This window comes from Nyctibius grandis, chromosome Z (assembly GCF_013368605.1).
Source record: "Nyctibius grandis isolate bNycGra1 chromosome Z, bNycGra1.pri, whole genome shotgun sequence".
Classification (NCBI taxonomy): Eukaryota; Metazoa; Chordata; class Aves; order Nyctibiiformes; family Nyctibiidae; genus Nyctibius; species Nyctibius grandis.
The window spans coordinates 41009362-41025946 of NC_090695.1; the positions used below are offsets into that span (position 1 = coordinate 41009362).

At 39.6% G+C, this 16585-nt stretch overlaps 1 protein-coding gene across 1 annotated transcript in view; it reads left to right on the forward strand.

Moving 5' to 3' along the window:
• TRPM6 (transient receptor potential cation channel subfamily M member 6) overlaps nt 1-16585 on the forward strand; it is a 74090-nt gene that overhangs the window by 37317 nt on the left and 20188 nt on the right. Inside the window, exons 19-28 of the mRNA XM_068422923.1 lie at nt 610-738; nt 2824-3075; nt 4037-4211; nt 5815-5929; nt 7638-7837; nt 10164-10296; nt 12061-13205; nt 13927-14039; nt 14966-15092; nt 16005-16102. Coding sequence (XP_068279024.1) covers nt 610-738; nt 2824-3075; nt 4037-4211; nt 5815-5929; nt 7638-7837; nt 10164-10296; nt 12061-13205; nt 13927-14039; nt 14966-15092; nt 16005-16102 — 2487 coding nt within the window. The remainder of the gene's footprint in view (nt 1-609; nt 739-2823; nt 3076-4036; nt 4212-5814; nt 5930-7637; nt 7838-10163; nt 10297-12060; nt 13206-13926; nt 14040-14965; nt 15093-16004; nt 16103-16585) is intronic.

Sequence of the window (16585 nt, forward strand, 5' to 3'; positions counted from 1 at the left end):
ATAGAGAGGATGTCAAGAGCTTAGGATGCATACAGTTGCACAGCTGCCTGTTGGGTCAGACCACAATGTACATCTGTTACTCCTTTAACAGGGTGTGTTTAACTGCTTTACAGGTTGTTAATCTATTATCTCAGTTACGTTTATAGTGTGTTCTGGTACATTTAAAATACGTGTTTTCCACCTGATATTGTTCTTCCTGTGTTTTGGAAGGCACTGACTAACCAGCAGTGATTCACATAGCTTTGAGAATGGTTACTTGCTCCTACAGAAGGTCAGGATAAAAGCGTAGCACTGCCTTTACATTCAAGTAACAGTGTGCAGATAAGAGTCTGTCTTGTATATGGGTTTGGGGCCTAGATGAACATGTGCTGCAATAGTTTGTCTTCTGCTCATGTTTTTTCAGCACTAAAGCACCAATTTCCAAATGATGTTTAGGGATATTCCCATAAAAAATACTTTGGAGAACTGGAGGAAAGATTTTGGGCTCAAAAATCTGGCAGTGCCCCAGTAGTTTGGATACATATAATCGGGCTAATCACCTGTTAATATGTTTGCAGAAGTTTGTTAGAGATTTTTGTGCATATGAATTATGTACCTTGTATTTTGTAGATGGCATACATAGCGTTTCTCATGCTCTTCACTTACACTGTGTTGGTGAAGATGGAACCAAGACCAAGTGTGCAAGAGTGGCTTGTTATAATTTATATTTTCAGCACTGCTATTGAAAAAGTCAGGGAGGTAAGCTTTTCCATTCACACTTCTTATCTATAGAGGATATATTATAAACCAGAGAATACCATCAAGTGAAGAGTGCCAAATTCTGCATTCTTTTTGTAGAGAATTTAGCAGAGGAAAGAATTATACAGGGCATTTTTTTCTTTTATTTGAAGACCAGTACTTGGGCTTTGAAAATGCATCTTAAAGTTTGTCCTTAAATCTCTGTTTTTCTGGGTAAAGCCAGTGGTAATGTGCAGGTCGCTTGAGAGTGATTGTGCTGAATTGAGATTTGGAGCCCCAGTGTAGACACCTGTTTCTTAATTGTTTTGAGTGGACCATTAGATCTCTTATAACAAATATGGAATTTGTCTGTAGATGTTTACAGAGTGTGGACGTTGCTATCAATCAATAGCTGTTATGCATAGAATAATTTATGGCTGTCCATCAAGTCTAACTGACCCTCTATAAACGAAACTGGAAAACTACCATCATCAGCTTTTAATGCTGGATTCATTGAGCACAGAAGAATGATTTTCCAATCAAAATGAACTGCAATTATTTGTAGTTGATTAGAACTGAGCTTCTGAACACAACTTACACTCCAAACCTGAAGTTGGAGACATATGCAGCTATGTATTTCCCAAATTATTGTATCTGATTGGACATACCTTCACTGTAGAATCGACACATAGTAAACAATAGTAGTGTGAATTGTCTTTTATATGAAATTTGAAATGCTCTACTTTTAGAGGAATAAAACTACAAAAAAGTAGTCACAGTTCTGAGTGAAGGATGTTGTTACAACAGATCACTCAGAAGACTGCGACATTGGTATGAGAGAGGTGAAGGATTTCAAGGGGCAACAGAAATGTTGGGAATGTATTGAAGCTTGGATAAACATACAAGTTCTGTGGCTGCATGGAATAAAATTGAAAAGTCTACACAAGGATTGTCTAATTGAGAAAAAAATTGAATGTGAAATAGCAAGCACTTTGGAAATCACTGTTGTGCTGTTGCAGTCTGTTGATGGTGGGACAGAGGAAACATCAGGTTTTCTTTCTAGCATTAACATTCATTGGAGACTTTGAAATTCATGTCTTCTACTTGATTTTCTTTGTCCATGTACTAGTTCTGTTCTGCTGGCAAAGACTTTGTAGGACACTGTGTCTTACATGTGCAGCTAATTAACTGCTGAGGGCCTTGTTATATATAACTGCAAACCTCTGTTTCTCTAGATTGTATCAACTAATTGTTTAAGCCTTAGGCCCTGATCCTGCAACTGGTTCCTCATGTGAGTTAGTCCAGCTGAACTGAGTAGGATCACTTGTTTACATTAGTGTGTTCATATGCGTAAATTCTTGCAGGATCAGGACATAACATTTCAAAGTCTCTCATTTGCTTGGTACTTATCAGTGTGATCTTACAGAACACTACATAATTGGCCTCACTTGCGCAAAGTGCAAAGGTTTTATTTATGGCCTCCCAAAGATTCCACTTCACACATTTGCTCAGTGAAGCTTAAAATCCCTTTGGGGCACCTCAGAGTTCAAGGAGTGAACATTTCATTCTTTACCTTGCTAGTTACAGTACTCCTTTTTTTAGCATGTCCTTGGTGGAATACAAGGATCTTTCTTTGTATTTTCAGTCTGAAATAAAAGGCATTGGTTATTTTCCCATCAGCGAGGTTAGGTTGGTACTTTCCATGACTTAGGGGCTTTTGAAAGGGCTGTTGCAGGTCATGACCATTCCTCTAGAAAATGCTTGTTAATTTATAATGATACGTGTGCATAACAGTTCTATACTGGCTGCTCTTTTTTGCTGAGGAACGTGCTCTTTAGTGAATCGGTTCAGACTCAGAATCTGTTCTTCCTTAGGAAGAGCTGTCCTATGGGGTGTGGCATACTTGAGCCATATGACACTATAGATTAAGTAAAAACCTCAATTAACGGTGAATGGCAATATGCAGTACACGGGCCTGAAAAAAAAAAAAAGGAAAAAAATGTTACATTCCCAAATATAATGAAATAGTTCAGACAGAAAATGTTAATGTATCTGTGATTTTAATGGAGTTTCATTGTTTGTTTTTTTTTTCCACATTCTACTCAGGTATTTATCTCAGAACCTGGAAAATTCCGCCAAAAAGTGAAGGTGTGGATTTATGAATACTGGAATTTTACTGATTCTATAGCTATCATCCTGTTTATGATTGGTTTTGGCTTGCGCTGGTCTGACCCCCCTGTTCAGACTGCAGGGAGGCTACTTTACTGCTTGGATATAATATTTTGGTATGCTCGGCTCCTTGATGTTTTTGCTGTGAATCAGCGTGCTGGCCCATACCTGACAATGATTGGGAAAATGGTAAGTATTATGATTTGGAGCACTATTTTTGTAGTTAAGGGATCTATTGAGGAGTGTGTAAAGGTCAGAAGTGACAGAAAAGAATGGTGGTCAAAGGAGAGGTCACCTAATAATTCATAGTGAATGTATTACCTGAAAATACCATGTCTTTTTCTGTTTGTGAGTTGACCATAATCAGATTTCAGTTCTCTCTAATTTATTCATTATTTGAATTTATTCACAAAAGCCATTTTTGCTTTGTTCCTTAGAGAAGGGTTGCATTTGACTTGAGTTTCTGATCCAGCTTGATAATAGGAGAAAGAAAAATTACTGTCTTTTGCAGACGGGCTCACTACTATAAATAATTCTCCCAGCTTTTGGAAACTGTCTCATTATTATTTTACATTTTGATTCAAATAATTATATCCCATTTTAGCAGGCAAAATTTTTCTGAGATCAAAGTTAATTTTTTTTCTCTTTGGGTATAAGAATTGCTGCTGAACTGCTGCCTAGTCTTGAGGGACATCTGCAGATTCCCATTGTAATTTCCCTTGGTTATTGGGAACTATCTTATTCATAGTTTTATATTCAGTCTTGCATAGTAATTCCGATTCAGTGTTAGAAGGCAAAATCATTTTCACTGCTATTCCTTGCTCTCAGTTTGGAAGAAATACCACTGAGGAACAGCACCATCAGAAGGTCTCTGCATTTTTCAAATCTTGCTTAAGATCTTAAGATGGACTTGAGAGGCAAGTAGGACTTGTGGCCTTTTTGGTCCAGGATGACTTTAACCTCTGTAAAATACTTGGGTAGTCCAGGTCATAGAAATAAAATATTTTTATTTCCTCCGGAATATTAGATTATTAGCCCTGTTTTTATATTCTGATTTGTAAAAGCAGTGATTGATACTCTTCCCTAAAATGTATGTCGTCTTTATGTATAATTAATACAGCTAATTCTTTCATGCAAACATGTCTTCCAGACAGCAAACATGTTCTATATTGTAGTCATGATGGCCATAGTCCTGTTGAGTTTTGGAGTGTCACGAAAGGCAATCCTTTCACCAGAGGAGCCTCCTTCTTGGACTCTGGCACGAGATATTGTATTTCAGCCCTACTGGATGATGTTTGGTGAGGTCTATGCTGGAGAAATAGATGGTAGGTAATTTTCACAGTACAGCTCAACAGCTTAAATTTAATATGTGCAGAAACATGTCCATTTTGGGCTACTAGAGTTTTGATCAAATACTGAGTCTCTTCTATCTCAAACAATTTTGATTCCAGTATGTATATGTCCTTAATGAGTAATAGTGCATGAATAAAGGTGAGAATATTAGGGTTTTTTTTGTTAAAAATAAAGATGAAGCTTTAAAACCTTCATATTTAGCTTTTCAAATTAAGTATATTGCAAAGCTCAGAGCAAAGCACAGAGGAACTAATACTAAGCTAGTTCATGATCAGGGATTCTGGCAGTGAAATGAATTTCCAATTAGGTGAATCCAAAGCTGCTGATCTCATGGAGAAAAGACTACAAAGTTGCCTTAAAGGAAGAAAGAGTAAAGGGAAAATGAGAAAGGAAAAATAAGAAAGAAAAATTATTTTTCACCATAGTAAGTGTAACCTGGCATCATTCTTAAACAGATAAACCAGTTGAACATGGGGAAAATAGAACCAATCAATGTAAATAGAAAAAATGTTATATCTAGATTATGGCTTTGACCTTGTCTCCGTAAGACAGAAGAAACAGGGACTCCAGGACGTATTTCAGCATTACAGAAGGAAGGCACTCTCATGCTGCTAAGTGATGGGTACAAGTAAAACAGTCCCTAAAATAGAATAGTAGGTATGCAAATAGATGCAGATATTTAAGATACATAGTTCAGCATAGACCTGATTCATTAAAATAATTTAAGATGTTGCATCCATTACTAGTGCTGAAACAATCACATGGTGGCTATGTATTTTGGTTATATAAGTCAAAATTGTTTTAACGAAAGCATACGGTTAATTTCAGTTTTAGCATTAATAAGTGATTAAATGTATTAACCTTTAGAAATTTGACACCTGCTAAATAAAGCTATGATTTCTCTAATGACTATGCTGTGGAATATGTCCTGAATTTGCGGCTGCTGCCTTATAAATGTGTTTTAAAATTTCCTCAAAGGTGTAAAATTTGATTAAAAACTATAAAGACTGAAAAGTATTTATTTTGACAATTTAAAAACATTAAGAGGTATCCCTTAATTTCTATGATTTGTTGCTGTATCTCATAGGTATTCATATCCTTTTGCACATGAGTTAATATGATCTCAAAGCTCTAAAGCAGTAACACTCCAGTACTGATAAAGCAGCCTTTGCGCTGTATCCTTTCCACAGTGGAGTCAGTCAAAGCTTTGCTTTAAGGATCAAAGATTTGGATTTCAGTTTACTTGAGTGTGTGCCACCTCCCAAATACATTTCAGCTGCATCATTTTTCCCCTTAACAAAAAGTCAGGGTGACTGGAATAAGAACGGATATGTATGAAATGGTGTCTACAGCTTCTGAATTGCAATGGAAAATATGGGGCAGTAGTATCACGAAGAGGTCTCAGATCTCGTTTACGTGGACGTAGACTTTTTAGTTGGAAATTTAGTAATTTATCTCCATGAAAGTAATGAAGACTATGCTGTTTCTTGCTGGGGCAAATGAGGAGCACGTGCCATTGCCGTGCTCTACTCTGATTCCCATGCTAACCATGCTCTGTATGTCCTTCACTTTCAGTCTGCGAAACCAATGAAGACTGTCCGCCTGGCTCTTTCCTCACGCCGTTCCTCCAAGCTGTCTACCTCTTTGTGCAGTACATCATCATGGTCAACTTGCTTATTGCTTTCTTCAAGTAGGTACCATGGCATATTGCTGCAAAAGCAAAAGCAACTAACAGATGTTCTGCCAACGCTTCCACAAAAGCCTTTCACCACAAATGTCCCAGCAGGGGCCTGTTGATGGTTGTTGTTACTTCATCTTCCATGGGGGTCCCGTGAGAAAAAAGAACAGTGGAAGCAAGAGGGTGGGAAGAAGGGAATGGTGAGCAGACACCTAAACTGTTTTGCCATTTAAACAGAATGTGACTCTCAAAGTGGACAACTCCAGTTGGCAAACAAGCAACATTAATTCTGAAGTAATTTGTCCTGTGTTCCTAAAAGTTGTATTTGTTGTGCTGAGAGCCTATATAATGTTCATCATAGGGTAGCCCAAGATTTAAATTGGCAGATAAGTGGAGAAGCTATTCAAGGGAAGAGGGTAATGACTTTTTAGAGCATGCTCTTCCTTTAGGAAATAATTTGAAAATTCCTGTTCTTTGGTACAATTTGATATGTTCTAGACTGAAATCTAAGTGCAGTGTTTTTAACTGTCTGCTTTTTAATGTCTGCTGCCAGAGTCGGAAGGGTCTTTATAGTAATTCTATAGCAATTCATAGTAATTCTATAGTAATTAATCAATGTCTTTATAGTAATTCTAACCTTTCAAGTTTTAACAGCGAAACCCTTGTAGTGGACCATGTTCTGTAAAATATTAGTAAAGAGCAGTCTAACCCAAGTAGTTAATTATTTTTTCCTAGAGTTCTAGTATTTCTGGGGAAGAAAAAGTCAGCTGTAGGTTAAAAAAAATTTCAAATTAAGAAATATAGTGATTAATATTCAAGAAAACTGAATGATCAAAACTCATTCTATTCCCACTTCCAATTAGAAATCCCTTTCCTGAAATTGTGGCAAGGTGACAATTTTTTTTTAATACACAGCTGTGAAATTGTAATTTGAATTATTTCTAGATTTAAACCTTCAGCAATGATGAGATGTTAAATCTTCTGCCTAGTGATTTGATTGTTCCAGAAGTGGGACCAAAAATGGGTATGAGCAGTATATTTAATTGTGCTCCCAGAAGCAAAGCTGATGTTTTTGTGATTATATGCTGGGTGTGTAGTATGATGGTGCAACTGAAATTACAGTGCCAGAAACCACAAAGTCGCTTTCCTGTACTTGGTTATATGATAGCAGATACGCGAAATTATTCAGTGCAACAACAGTCATGTTTAGTAACATCACGGCTCCAAAGAGTACACTGCAGAAGAATCGCTTGTGTCGCTGCCTTTTGCAGCGAGTATTTTGTTTAGGGGGAAGTGCACTGAAGAGCGACAGAACTGTTCTGTTAACACTCTTCCCTTCGCCTGACTCCTACATTTAATCCAGTCCAAAGAGGCAGACAATGCTGAATTCTCAGTTAAGCTATGTATTAAAGTTTAAATAATCTGGCTGAGATTTCAAAGCCACTTCAGGGATACTTTTTGCCCAGTTCCCATTAATGTGAATGGGAATAGTATCTCCAAATCCGTTAGGCTGCTTTGAAGATCTCATTCTCAGTGCACTAGCTGCAGGCACATGTTGCTGTTTTGTTAAATGGAAGTTGCTAAGCTGATTTACCTCACTGGAGGGATGGGACCTTTTTTCAGTGTCAAATTAGATCTGTAGACAAGCATCTTGTGCTTTATTGGGAGTATTCCTCACAGGAGTGTTTTACCCTCCTTCCTCCTCTATCTCTCTTCTCAGTAATGTTTATTATGATTTGAAATCCATATCGAACAAGCTCTGGAAGTATAACCGATACCGCTACATTATGACCTACCATGAGAAGCCATGGCTGCCTCCACCTTTCATCCTCCTGAGCCACATTGGACTTCTGATAAACCGCATCTTCCACCATCGGCCCCCAAATGAGCTAGATCAAGAGGAAGGTGACGTTGGACTAAGTAAGCAGAGCTAAGCTGGGGACTGAAAGAAATAGCTGATGAGGAATGTTTTGCCAGCCTCTCATCGCTTTGTAGCTCAGTTCCTTCTCCAAAAAAAACAAAAGAGATTCTCTGGGTAGGAGGCTGTTTTTATTTTCAAAACTGAATTTAACCTGCCTGTCTGAGAACTCCTCTAGGAAAAAGTGGCTAGGGGAATGCTTTGCTTTGTATTTGGCTTTTGCTCTGCTACATACTGTGCATCAGTCAAAATACATCACAACTCTGAGCTGAAATAAAGTGACAGCAGCTTTTTCTGTAGAGTAGAGTAGCCTTATTTTGAAAGAAAATAAACGATACTAGAGGTATACATTTCTGTACTTTTGTCCTGAAAAGACCAACAATTCCTTTTTAATTGCCCAGAGAAAGTAGCTGCAGAGCCCAAGGACAGAGGAGACCCAGTGATGACAGATACAGAGAGATCACAGGGGCCTCCCACCTCCTTACTGCATCCTTCTCTTTGTGCACTGGCTCATCACTGCACCTTAACCCCACCTCCTTCACCTTCCCCAACCCGGACTTCACCATCCCAGGGTTCTTCCTAATTCCTTTTCAAGGCGATGCCAGTTCCCTGTCCCATTGTCTCCAGCTCCTGCAGCTCTACCAGCTCTAGCCATTGCATGGAGGGGACCATTAGGATGGTAATGAATGGGAATGATGGGAATGAATACTCAATAGTGGGGCTTTGTGGTGGTGGGGTGAGGCAGGGGAATAGGGAAAAGGAGAGGCTGGCCTCTGTAACCTTATCTAAAAAAACATTGGGGAACATTGATGCAGAGTATTATACAGCCTCGTCCTTTTTGATGCAACATACATCCTTGATACCTAATAACAAAGGTGAGCAGACCCTGCCTAGGTTATGCTTCACTTAGGATTTTCTCTGCTGAACATGAATCCCTGAAGATATCTGGCATGCTCACAGGTGGTTACAGAGTTAAAAAATGGGCTTAACTTATCAATGCTGAGCCGCTTTACTGCTGCTCACAGGCTCAGCTCCTCCATCATGATGGGATACATCAGCCTGCCTTTGAAGTACCACTGCTTATTTCATATGCGTGCATAGTGTAAGTCACTGATGTAGCATAGAGGGTGTCTTTCTTCTAAGGTGCATTAGGCACAAAGAAAACCGAAACACTGCTTAGCACATCTAAAAGTCCTTGGGATAGAAGAGAGCTCATGCCTTGCCTACGTTTCTCTCAGAAAGAGACTTTTTTCCTGCTTAGGTACCTTTGTGTCCCTTTTCTATATGCCTATGCATTGCTTGGTGAGTTTCTTCTACTTCAATTTTGGTGTGGTTATAATTAACTGGTTTTAGCAATGAGGATCCAGTGCCACCCCGTGGAAAATCAATGAAAATACCAAGATAATAGAGAGTAAAATCTTGGAGGCAAGAACACATACGGGTTAAGGGGGAAAAGAGCCTGGGAGGTGATCATGTCTCATTTGGAGTGAGAGGGGGACGCCAGAACACTGCGGGGGGCTTCCCTGCTGAGCTGTGTGTGGCAGCCGAGTACTACACGTTTGTAGCAAACACTGCCGTGTCACTTGGCACAGGTACCCCCCTAGCAAGTACAGTGAGGACTTTTAAAAAAGGAAAGAGAAAAGGAGCTTGGAAGATGTGGCATTTGGATCAGAGAAGCAGCTTTCCACCGTATGCATTTCTTCATACTGACTTATAATCGGTCTGTTCTCTCAGAAGTCTTGGTGTGCTAGAAGAGTAACATCACGAGCGGCCCAAGCTGTGGAGTTTTAACTTTTGAATATGTTCTTTTTTTCCCAGTAATCTTGTTTAATATTTTATACATATGAACATGTGAAGCAATTAGGTGAAAAAAAGCTTTGTAGCTTTGAGTAGCTGAAAGGACTGTAATTGTTGTAGGTGACTAGTCCTGAATGAATGCCTGGAGCAAATTGTAGTGAAATCTTTGTAAGTCTTACGTATCTATATCTTGTGAGTCACACCTGTATAACAAAATACAGGAAAAATTTTGGGAGAAAATATGTCTTTATGAGCAGCCATTTAGGTATGTACTATTCAGGCTTTAAAAGGGAGTGCACTGGAATTTTTATCAGTGTGGTTTTGCTCCCTAAGGAAAGATGAAAAACATGTTTACAGGTATTTGACATGTTGAGTTTCTATGCAAAACCCCAAATTTGTGGAGTTAGGTCTGATTCGTTCTTGTCAAGGGAGGAGGGGAAACCTGTTCTGACAGTTTTTTTTCTCATGGATGCTTATAAACAATTGCATTTGTCAGCATGCTTCATACCAACTCCTTCCTCCTTTGTTCAGAGCTATACCTGAGTGAAGAGGAGTTAAAGAAACTCCATGACTTTGAGGAACAGTGTGTGGAAAAATATTTTCATGAGAAGAATGAAAGCCTGAGCTCCAGTGACAGTGAACGGATCCGTCTGACAACAGAAAGGTGTGTTTTGCTGCAGATTTGTGCTCTTTCTATACGTTTGTCATATAAAAAGACTGTGATAAGCTAATGCTTTTGAAATAGGTTATGGCCACTGTGAACATGAGAAGCAATAACATGCATAGGCCTTGCTAATTTGATGGAAATGTAGTTTATCTGTTTGAAGTGCATGGCAGGCCTATCTGGGAAGCCTTGCTGGCAGAACTGCATCCCCAGATATGTGCAGTGTGCAGGTAGTTAAAGGGCTACAGTAAGGTATTGCTCAGTTTCACTTTTGCAGACCAGGTAGCACCATGAAAACATGCCAGAGTACGGCATACAATAGATATTTTTATTTAAAGGCTTAGCAGTGTACAAACACTGTGAGAGTATTACTTGTGATTGAGTATAATTGCTGTTTACAGAAATAACCATGTAACCATTGTAGCATTACCTGCAATGTAGTGTCTTGGCTTGCAAAATGTCAATACACAACTGTCAACGGGGTTTCAGAACTCTCAGTATTGTCCTAATTTAGCTTTCTATTAGAATCAATGGCAAAGTTGCCATTAAGTTTAATGAGAAGAGTTAAAGAAAGTGAGCACTATAAAAAGCCTTACTGAATGCCAATACTGATCTCATCTAATAAAATTGTTTTGCCTAGAGAAAGATAGCCTCTTAATCTTTCCCTGTGCATAATGTTATTTTCTGCATACTAAAACAAAACACACAAGCAAAGTGAATGTCCCCTGCAAAAGAAATAAAATAAGTCGCTTTGTTCAAAAGCTGCAGAATCTATTATGGCAAGAAGATTTAATTTAGTGGATAAATATAGATCTGGAAAGGAATTTTTTTCTGAGTGCAAAGGTGAAACACTTCACAGCATCACATAACATTAATACAAGAAATTAATTTAGATGAATAATATATTTTGGAACACTAGCCTTGATTTTATTCAGCTGTTGGTTAAATACTACATCTTTTAGTTACTCAGTGACAAAGGAAATGAGCAACTTTTGCATATGGCCTGCAGCTAGTTTATCATTGTCTTAGTGACAGAGCACCAGAGAGAGTATCTTCAGGAAACATGAAGGTAATGATTTGGTTAGAATGATATCATTCCAGGTCAAGAAGTTCTTGCACTGTTCAGTGTGGATTTGAAGACCATTAAAAAAGGGTTTGTTTTTTGGGCAGTTGAATTTTACCTGAAGATAATTGATGGCATCAGATATACAGAATCTGTTCCCAGAGGCCAGATAGGTTGTTGGGAAGACCCCAGTTTTCCCAGCAGTTTCCAGTATTTGAGAAATACAAGAGTATCTGTAGATTTGTGTGAGCCTTGTCCTTCTCATGCTTGCACAAGAAATGTAGAAAAGCAGGATGACTGGCTGACAAAAAGTATACTTCGTAGAATTTTACATTTACAGCAATAGCCGATGCAGCGTTTCCAAAGCTGTATCCTGCTGTCCATGGTTTAGTAGTTCTACGGCAAGGAATGGACATTAATAGGAAAACAGCAGTTTTTAAAGTAGATACTCCTTGAGCAAAAAAGCCCGTTTCCTTAAAAGTCACTGGCTGTTGGCCCAGTAATCTGAATGACATGTTGTCTGGGTGGGTTTTGTCAAATATAGATATGCATAGGAAAGGAAGTCAGCATTAAAAAAAAAAAAAAGGACTGTTTGAAACACTGACTTTTTGAAATGTGTTAATGGTTTCCTTCATCATCTGGCAAACGGAAGTGAAGATCTGTGTTTTGATATTTTAATTATATTTTATTTTTCCACCTAGAGTGGAGGAGATGTTTCTGCAGCTTAAAGAAGTGCATGAGAAAGTATTTTATATCAAGGAGTCTTTATTCTCCCTGGAGCGCCAGCTAGGACATTTGCAAGACCTGTCTGCCTTGACAGTGGACATCCTGAAAGTTCTTTCAGCTGTAGACACCTTGCAGGTGGAAGAAGCCTTACTGGCTGACACAAAACATCGAACCTGTAGGAAGCTGCCCCATAGCTGGAGCAATGCACTCTATTCCAAGACCTTGAACAGCCTGGAGTGTTTGTATGACAAGAAGTACCACTACTACAGCATGCCACCCTCCCTCTTACGGAGCTTGGTAAGGAGTCAGTGGCCATCAGAGTGCAAAGACTATGTATTGAAGACGGAAAGTAACAAGGTGGTAAAAGACAGCTCTCAAAAGGTAGAAATAGAAAGTGACACACTCACTTCAGGAGTATCCTCTGAGACTAAGTCAACCCCTAGATATGGACAATTTTTACTGGTGCCCCCTGACCACCAGGGAGGGTCTTTCTCTGAGGATGTCACCTTAAATTTGTCATTTTTGAGCACTCCTACCAAGTACAGGGACGAAGGATTCAGAGATGAACTGCAAAGTAGCGTTGTGGTGCAGCAAAACTTGCAGAGCGTCAGCCTCATTGAAAAACAGCCGGAAGATTATCAGTGGAGCCAGAGAGACTTTGTTATTCATTTGCCATCAGAAAAGACTAATGCCTTAGAGGCTGATCACCCTTTTGGTCTCCAGCCATCGCTGGATATTGAAGAGAGTGCAGCACCCTCCTGCGATGACAGGGAAGAAACTGAAGGTGGTTATGTGAACTGGGGATTCTCTGAAGGTGATGAAAAAGGAGTTTTCAGCTCAGAGGAGAAACAAAAGAAGGCCCTGTGCATACATTCCACCTATAACAGCGACTGTAATTGCACGGGTAGTCCCCCCAAGCATGTCCAAATACGAGAATCAAAGTCCTTCTCCTACAACTCGGACAGGTCATGTCACAGCAGCATCGTCTCTCAGAACAAGCTGAAATGCAGCACCTCCTTCTGGATCAGCCCACTCTGGAGGCAATGGAGTTTCTGCAGGAGCAACAGCTTACAGTCCCCTGAGAAAGAGAAAAGAGGGAAAACCTGCAAGGCCATAGGTGGTAATTGCAAAACACTACACCTATACAGTATCTTTTACTGGGGAGCCCAAGACATTATAAAAATGTTTTCTTTGCACCCAGGAAGTATTAGCTGCAGTTGAGGGTACTAGCAGAAAGTCCAGAGTTACTCCTTCACTTTTTTTGTGCTGGGTCTGACTGCTGTAGGGAATTTCTGAAGTGTGCCTGGTATCCAAGCTTCACCACACCTGTGTGTCAGCCACCATGATTCTCCCTGTCTCATGGGATCCCTATGGCTGTGGCTACGCAGTTGGGGTGGCAGAGGGACTGTGCTTACTCTGGGAAAGTCTCCTGCCCTGTGAATGCAATGCAATAGTTGCAGGAGCCAAAATAAATTACACAATCCCTAAGAGATACATTAGCAGTACCACAGGTCAGATGGATGCATGGAGTGTGAAGAGGTATACGTTTTTATAGCCAGTTTAAAACCCACTCTGTCCACCACCAAGTTTGCTTACTAACAGCTAAAATATAGCAGGTTCCAGTTCTAAGTATGAATAGCATGAGATGATGGATAACATTTGTTATTTTATATCTTGTGATGGTGCACATATTTGCACTGAACTGCGTGACTATTAGCTTTGGGTGTCACAAGTCTTTCTCAGCTTGCTTTGGAGATCTGCCAACTCTCAGTCTTATCAGATCTTCTCTTAGTAAACAAAACCTCTGTAGCTTAATGGTGTTTTTTGACTCTTTCCCACAGAGTCTTTACCATCCAGTGAGCTCCACCACAGTGAGGCAACAAAAGCAAAACGAGAAAACAGAGACAGAAAGTCTGGGAGAGGAAAGAAGAATCAAAACCCCCTTCAGGTGCCGGTATGTGCAGATGCAAGAGAATCACGTCCCATAGCTGTCTTTTTCATTCATTAAGAGCAGTTCTGCGGTGTGGTTTAGTTGAAAATGTATACGTTTAAAATGCTGCACACAAATTGGGGTGTCTTTTGTGTGTGTCGGGCTTTGGTTTAATTTCCCTTTTGTTTGTATGTGTGGGATTTCAGTTTTGAATGTATTGAAGTCTAATGGACTTTGCTAGTTAGGATAGCAGGGGTGTTACTGCTTTTACACAGAAAGGAAACAGTCCTTGCACTTTAGCTGGCAGGAGGACTTCATATGATCTAGGACAGACTGACAGAGTGGTGAGCCACATCAAGGTGGTGTGCAGCTATAAACAAGCAAGTCAGGCCTCATAATGTTGTCTCCTGCCTACAAGAGTCCTGCAGTGTTTTCTCTGAATCCATCAAACATTTAGCACATTGCAGACAGTATATCGATTGTGTCATATGTATGGGGCAGCTTTCGTAACTGTATGCATGTGTGCATATATAAAAATCTATTTATAAAGTTATAAAGAGATTCCCAGGATCTCTGTCAGCTGGAAAGAGTTATCTCTGTTTAATGAGATGAAAGCTGAAGACTGATTTGTTTACATAAGATGCTCAGGTCAGCAACAGATCTTAGACTTGAACTTTGAGGCTTAATACCTCAAGGTATTCTGAGGGACTCCAAACTTGTTTTAAAATGCTGTTGTGCTAGATCTTTCATCAGTAGTTTTTACTAGACAAAAGCAATGTGTCTTCTGCAACTTGTAACAAAAATGGGAAAATCTGTTTCTCAGTTGGAAGCGAGTTCAGTCATTGGCATTTCAGCGATGCTCTGAAAGACCGCGTGATATGCTGTCAGAGGAACTGCAGAGGTACTAGTCGTCCTATAAATTGAGTGTTGTTTTGTCTGTGTCTTGCCAGGTGATTAGAGTGGATGATTGTCCCCAGAACACCCAAGTGAGCTCAGAGCCTGCGGAGATCAATGTCTGGGATGAGCAAGAGAAACACAGCAAGAACTGGCTCACCGTGTCTAATTTCAAACAGCTAAGTATGTGATATTTTGCAGATGGTGACTTTCAGAACAGCTTTTAAAAAGAAGCAGTAAATAAAAATTCACAAATTCAAAGTGTCATCCACCACTTTCACCTCATGGCATAATTTTTACAGAATTAGAATTAGATTGCAGGCACACGTGACTTGGTTATTTACTGTGCCATTGCAGAGGCAAAAGGGGCATGGGTTGGATGGAAGGGTCAGATAAATCTTTCCATGAGTGCTGCCTGTCTTGCGTGGGAGATAGAATAGTACTAATCCTCAGGAATAAGTGGGAAGCAAGGAGGATGATATCCTTGTCTCCTCTCCTGAGGTGTCTTCTGAAGTGGCATCCTGGCTAATTGCAAAAATAAACTCTCTTGTGAATTTCTCAGGGCATTTCCACTCGTAGGCAGTGCTGCGATACTGTATCTGCTGGCAGATCTTCTGCGTGCATTATTCATTACTCATTGCTCAGAAACACATCCTCCAAAGGGAAGAAATAAATTCTGTGTCATCTCTGTTGGAATGAAAAGGGAATGACATTCTTACTCTTCTTTTAGTAATTCTCCAGCTCTTTCATTCTCAGAAATCCTTTGCATAGTTCATCTTATCCTTCAGCTTTGCTGTGATGTGGCTCACTGGGTTCATCCTGCAAACTGCTGGGAGAAGCACCAAGGAATGCTGTGACTCAGCACAGCATGGTCTGAGAAGGACTGCACTCCTCTGAAATCTGCTGACAGAGAAAGAGAACAGTCTGTTTTAACCCTATGAAATTCTGTTACTGCTTTTATAAGCCATTATGCATTTGCTGGAGCAATATGGTATATAGGTGTTTACTTTATAGCACTGCATAGGTGTTTAGTTTGTAGCAGTAGAGCTGTTCTTTTACAGTCTGAAAATAGCTGACACCTGCTGTTTTGGCTAGGTTTGGAACGTCTTAGTTGCATGCACCAGAAAATGAAAAATCAAGACATCGGTAGGCATACCATACCATTCTGTGATTACCTGAGGCATTCTCGAGAGGTAAGACCTAAGATTACACATCCTAGCCCATAGCTTTGGCTGGGATGAGCCCAGGGTAAATCTACTGACGTTCCTGGACTTGCCACAATAGGTTCTTTGTCATGAAATATGTCTTGAGAGATGAGGAACTTTTCTGCTGGCTCAGCGCATGTGTGGGAATAAATGAATAATTTAAAGCTATTAACACTCTATTGAGATTATGGAAGTAGGATATGAAATTATTGAATCACAGAGTGGCTCTTATTATGAAGAAGTTGGTTAGAAATGACATGTGTTGATGTTTCATTAGGCAATGAGTGAGCACACAGCTTGGTCTTGAACCTGTGGGCAGAACTGGTTGGCAGAGTGAATTAAATTTTGGAAAGTTTGCTACATAACTCTTAATCTATCACACAGTGATAGTTATTTCTTGTACAGGTGTTGTTAAATAATAATAATTGCAAAGCTTAGATTTCTTAACCACTGGCTTATAAACACCATATC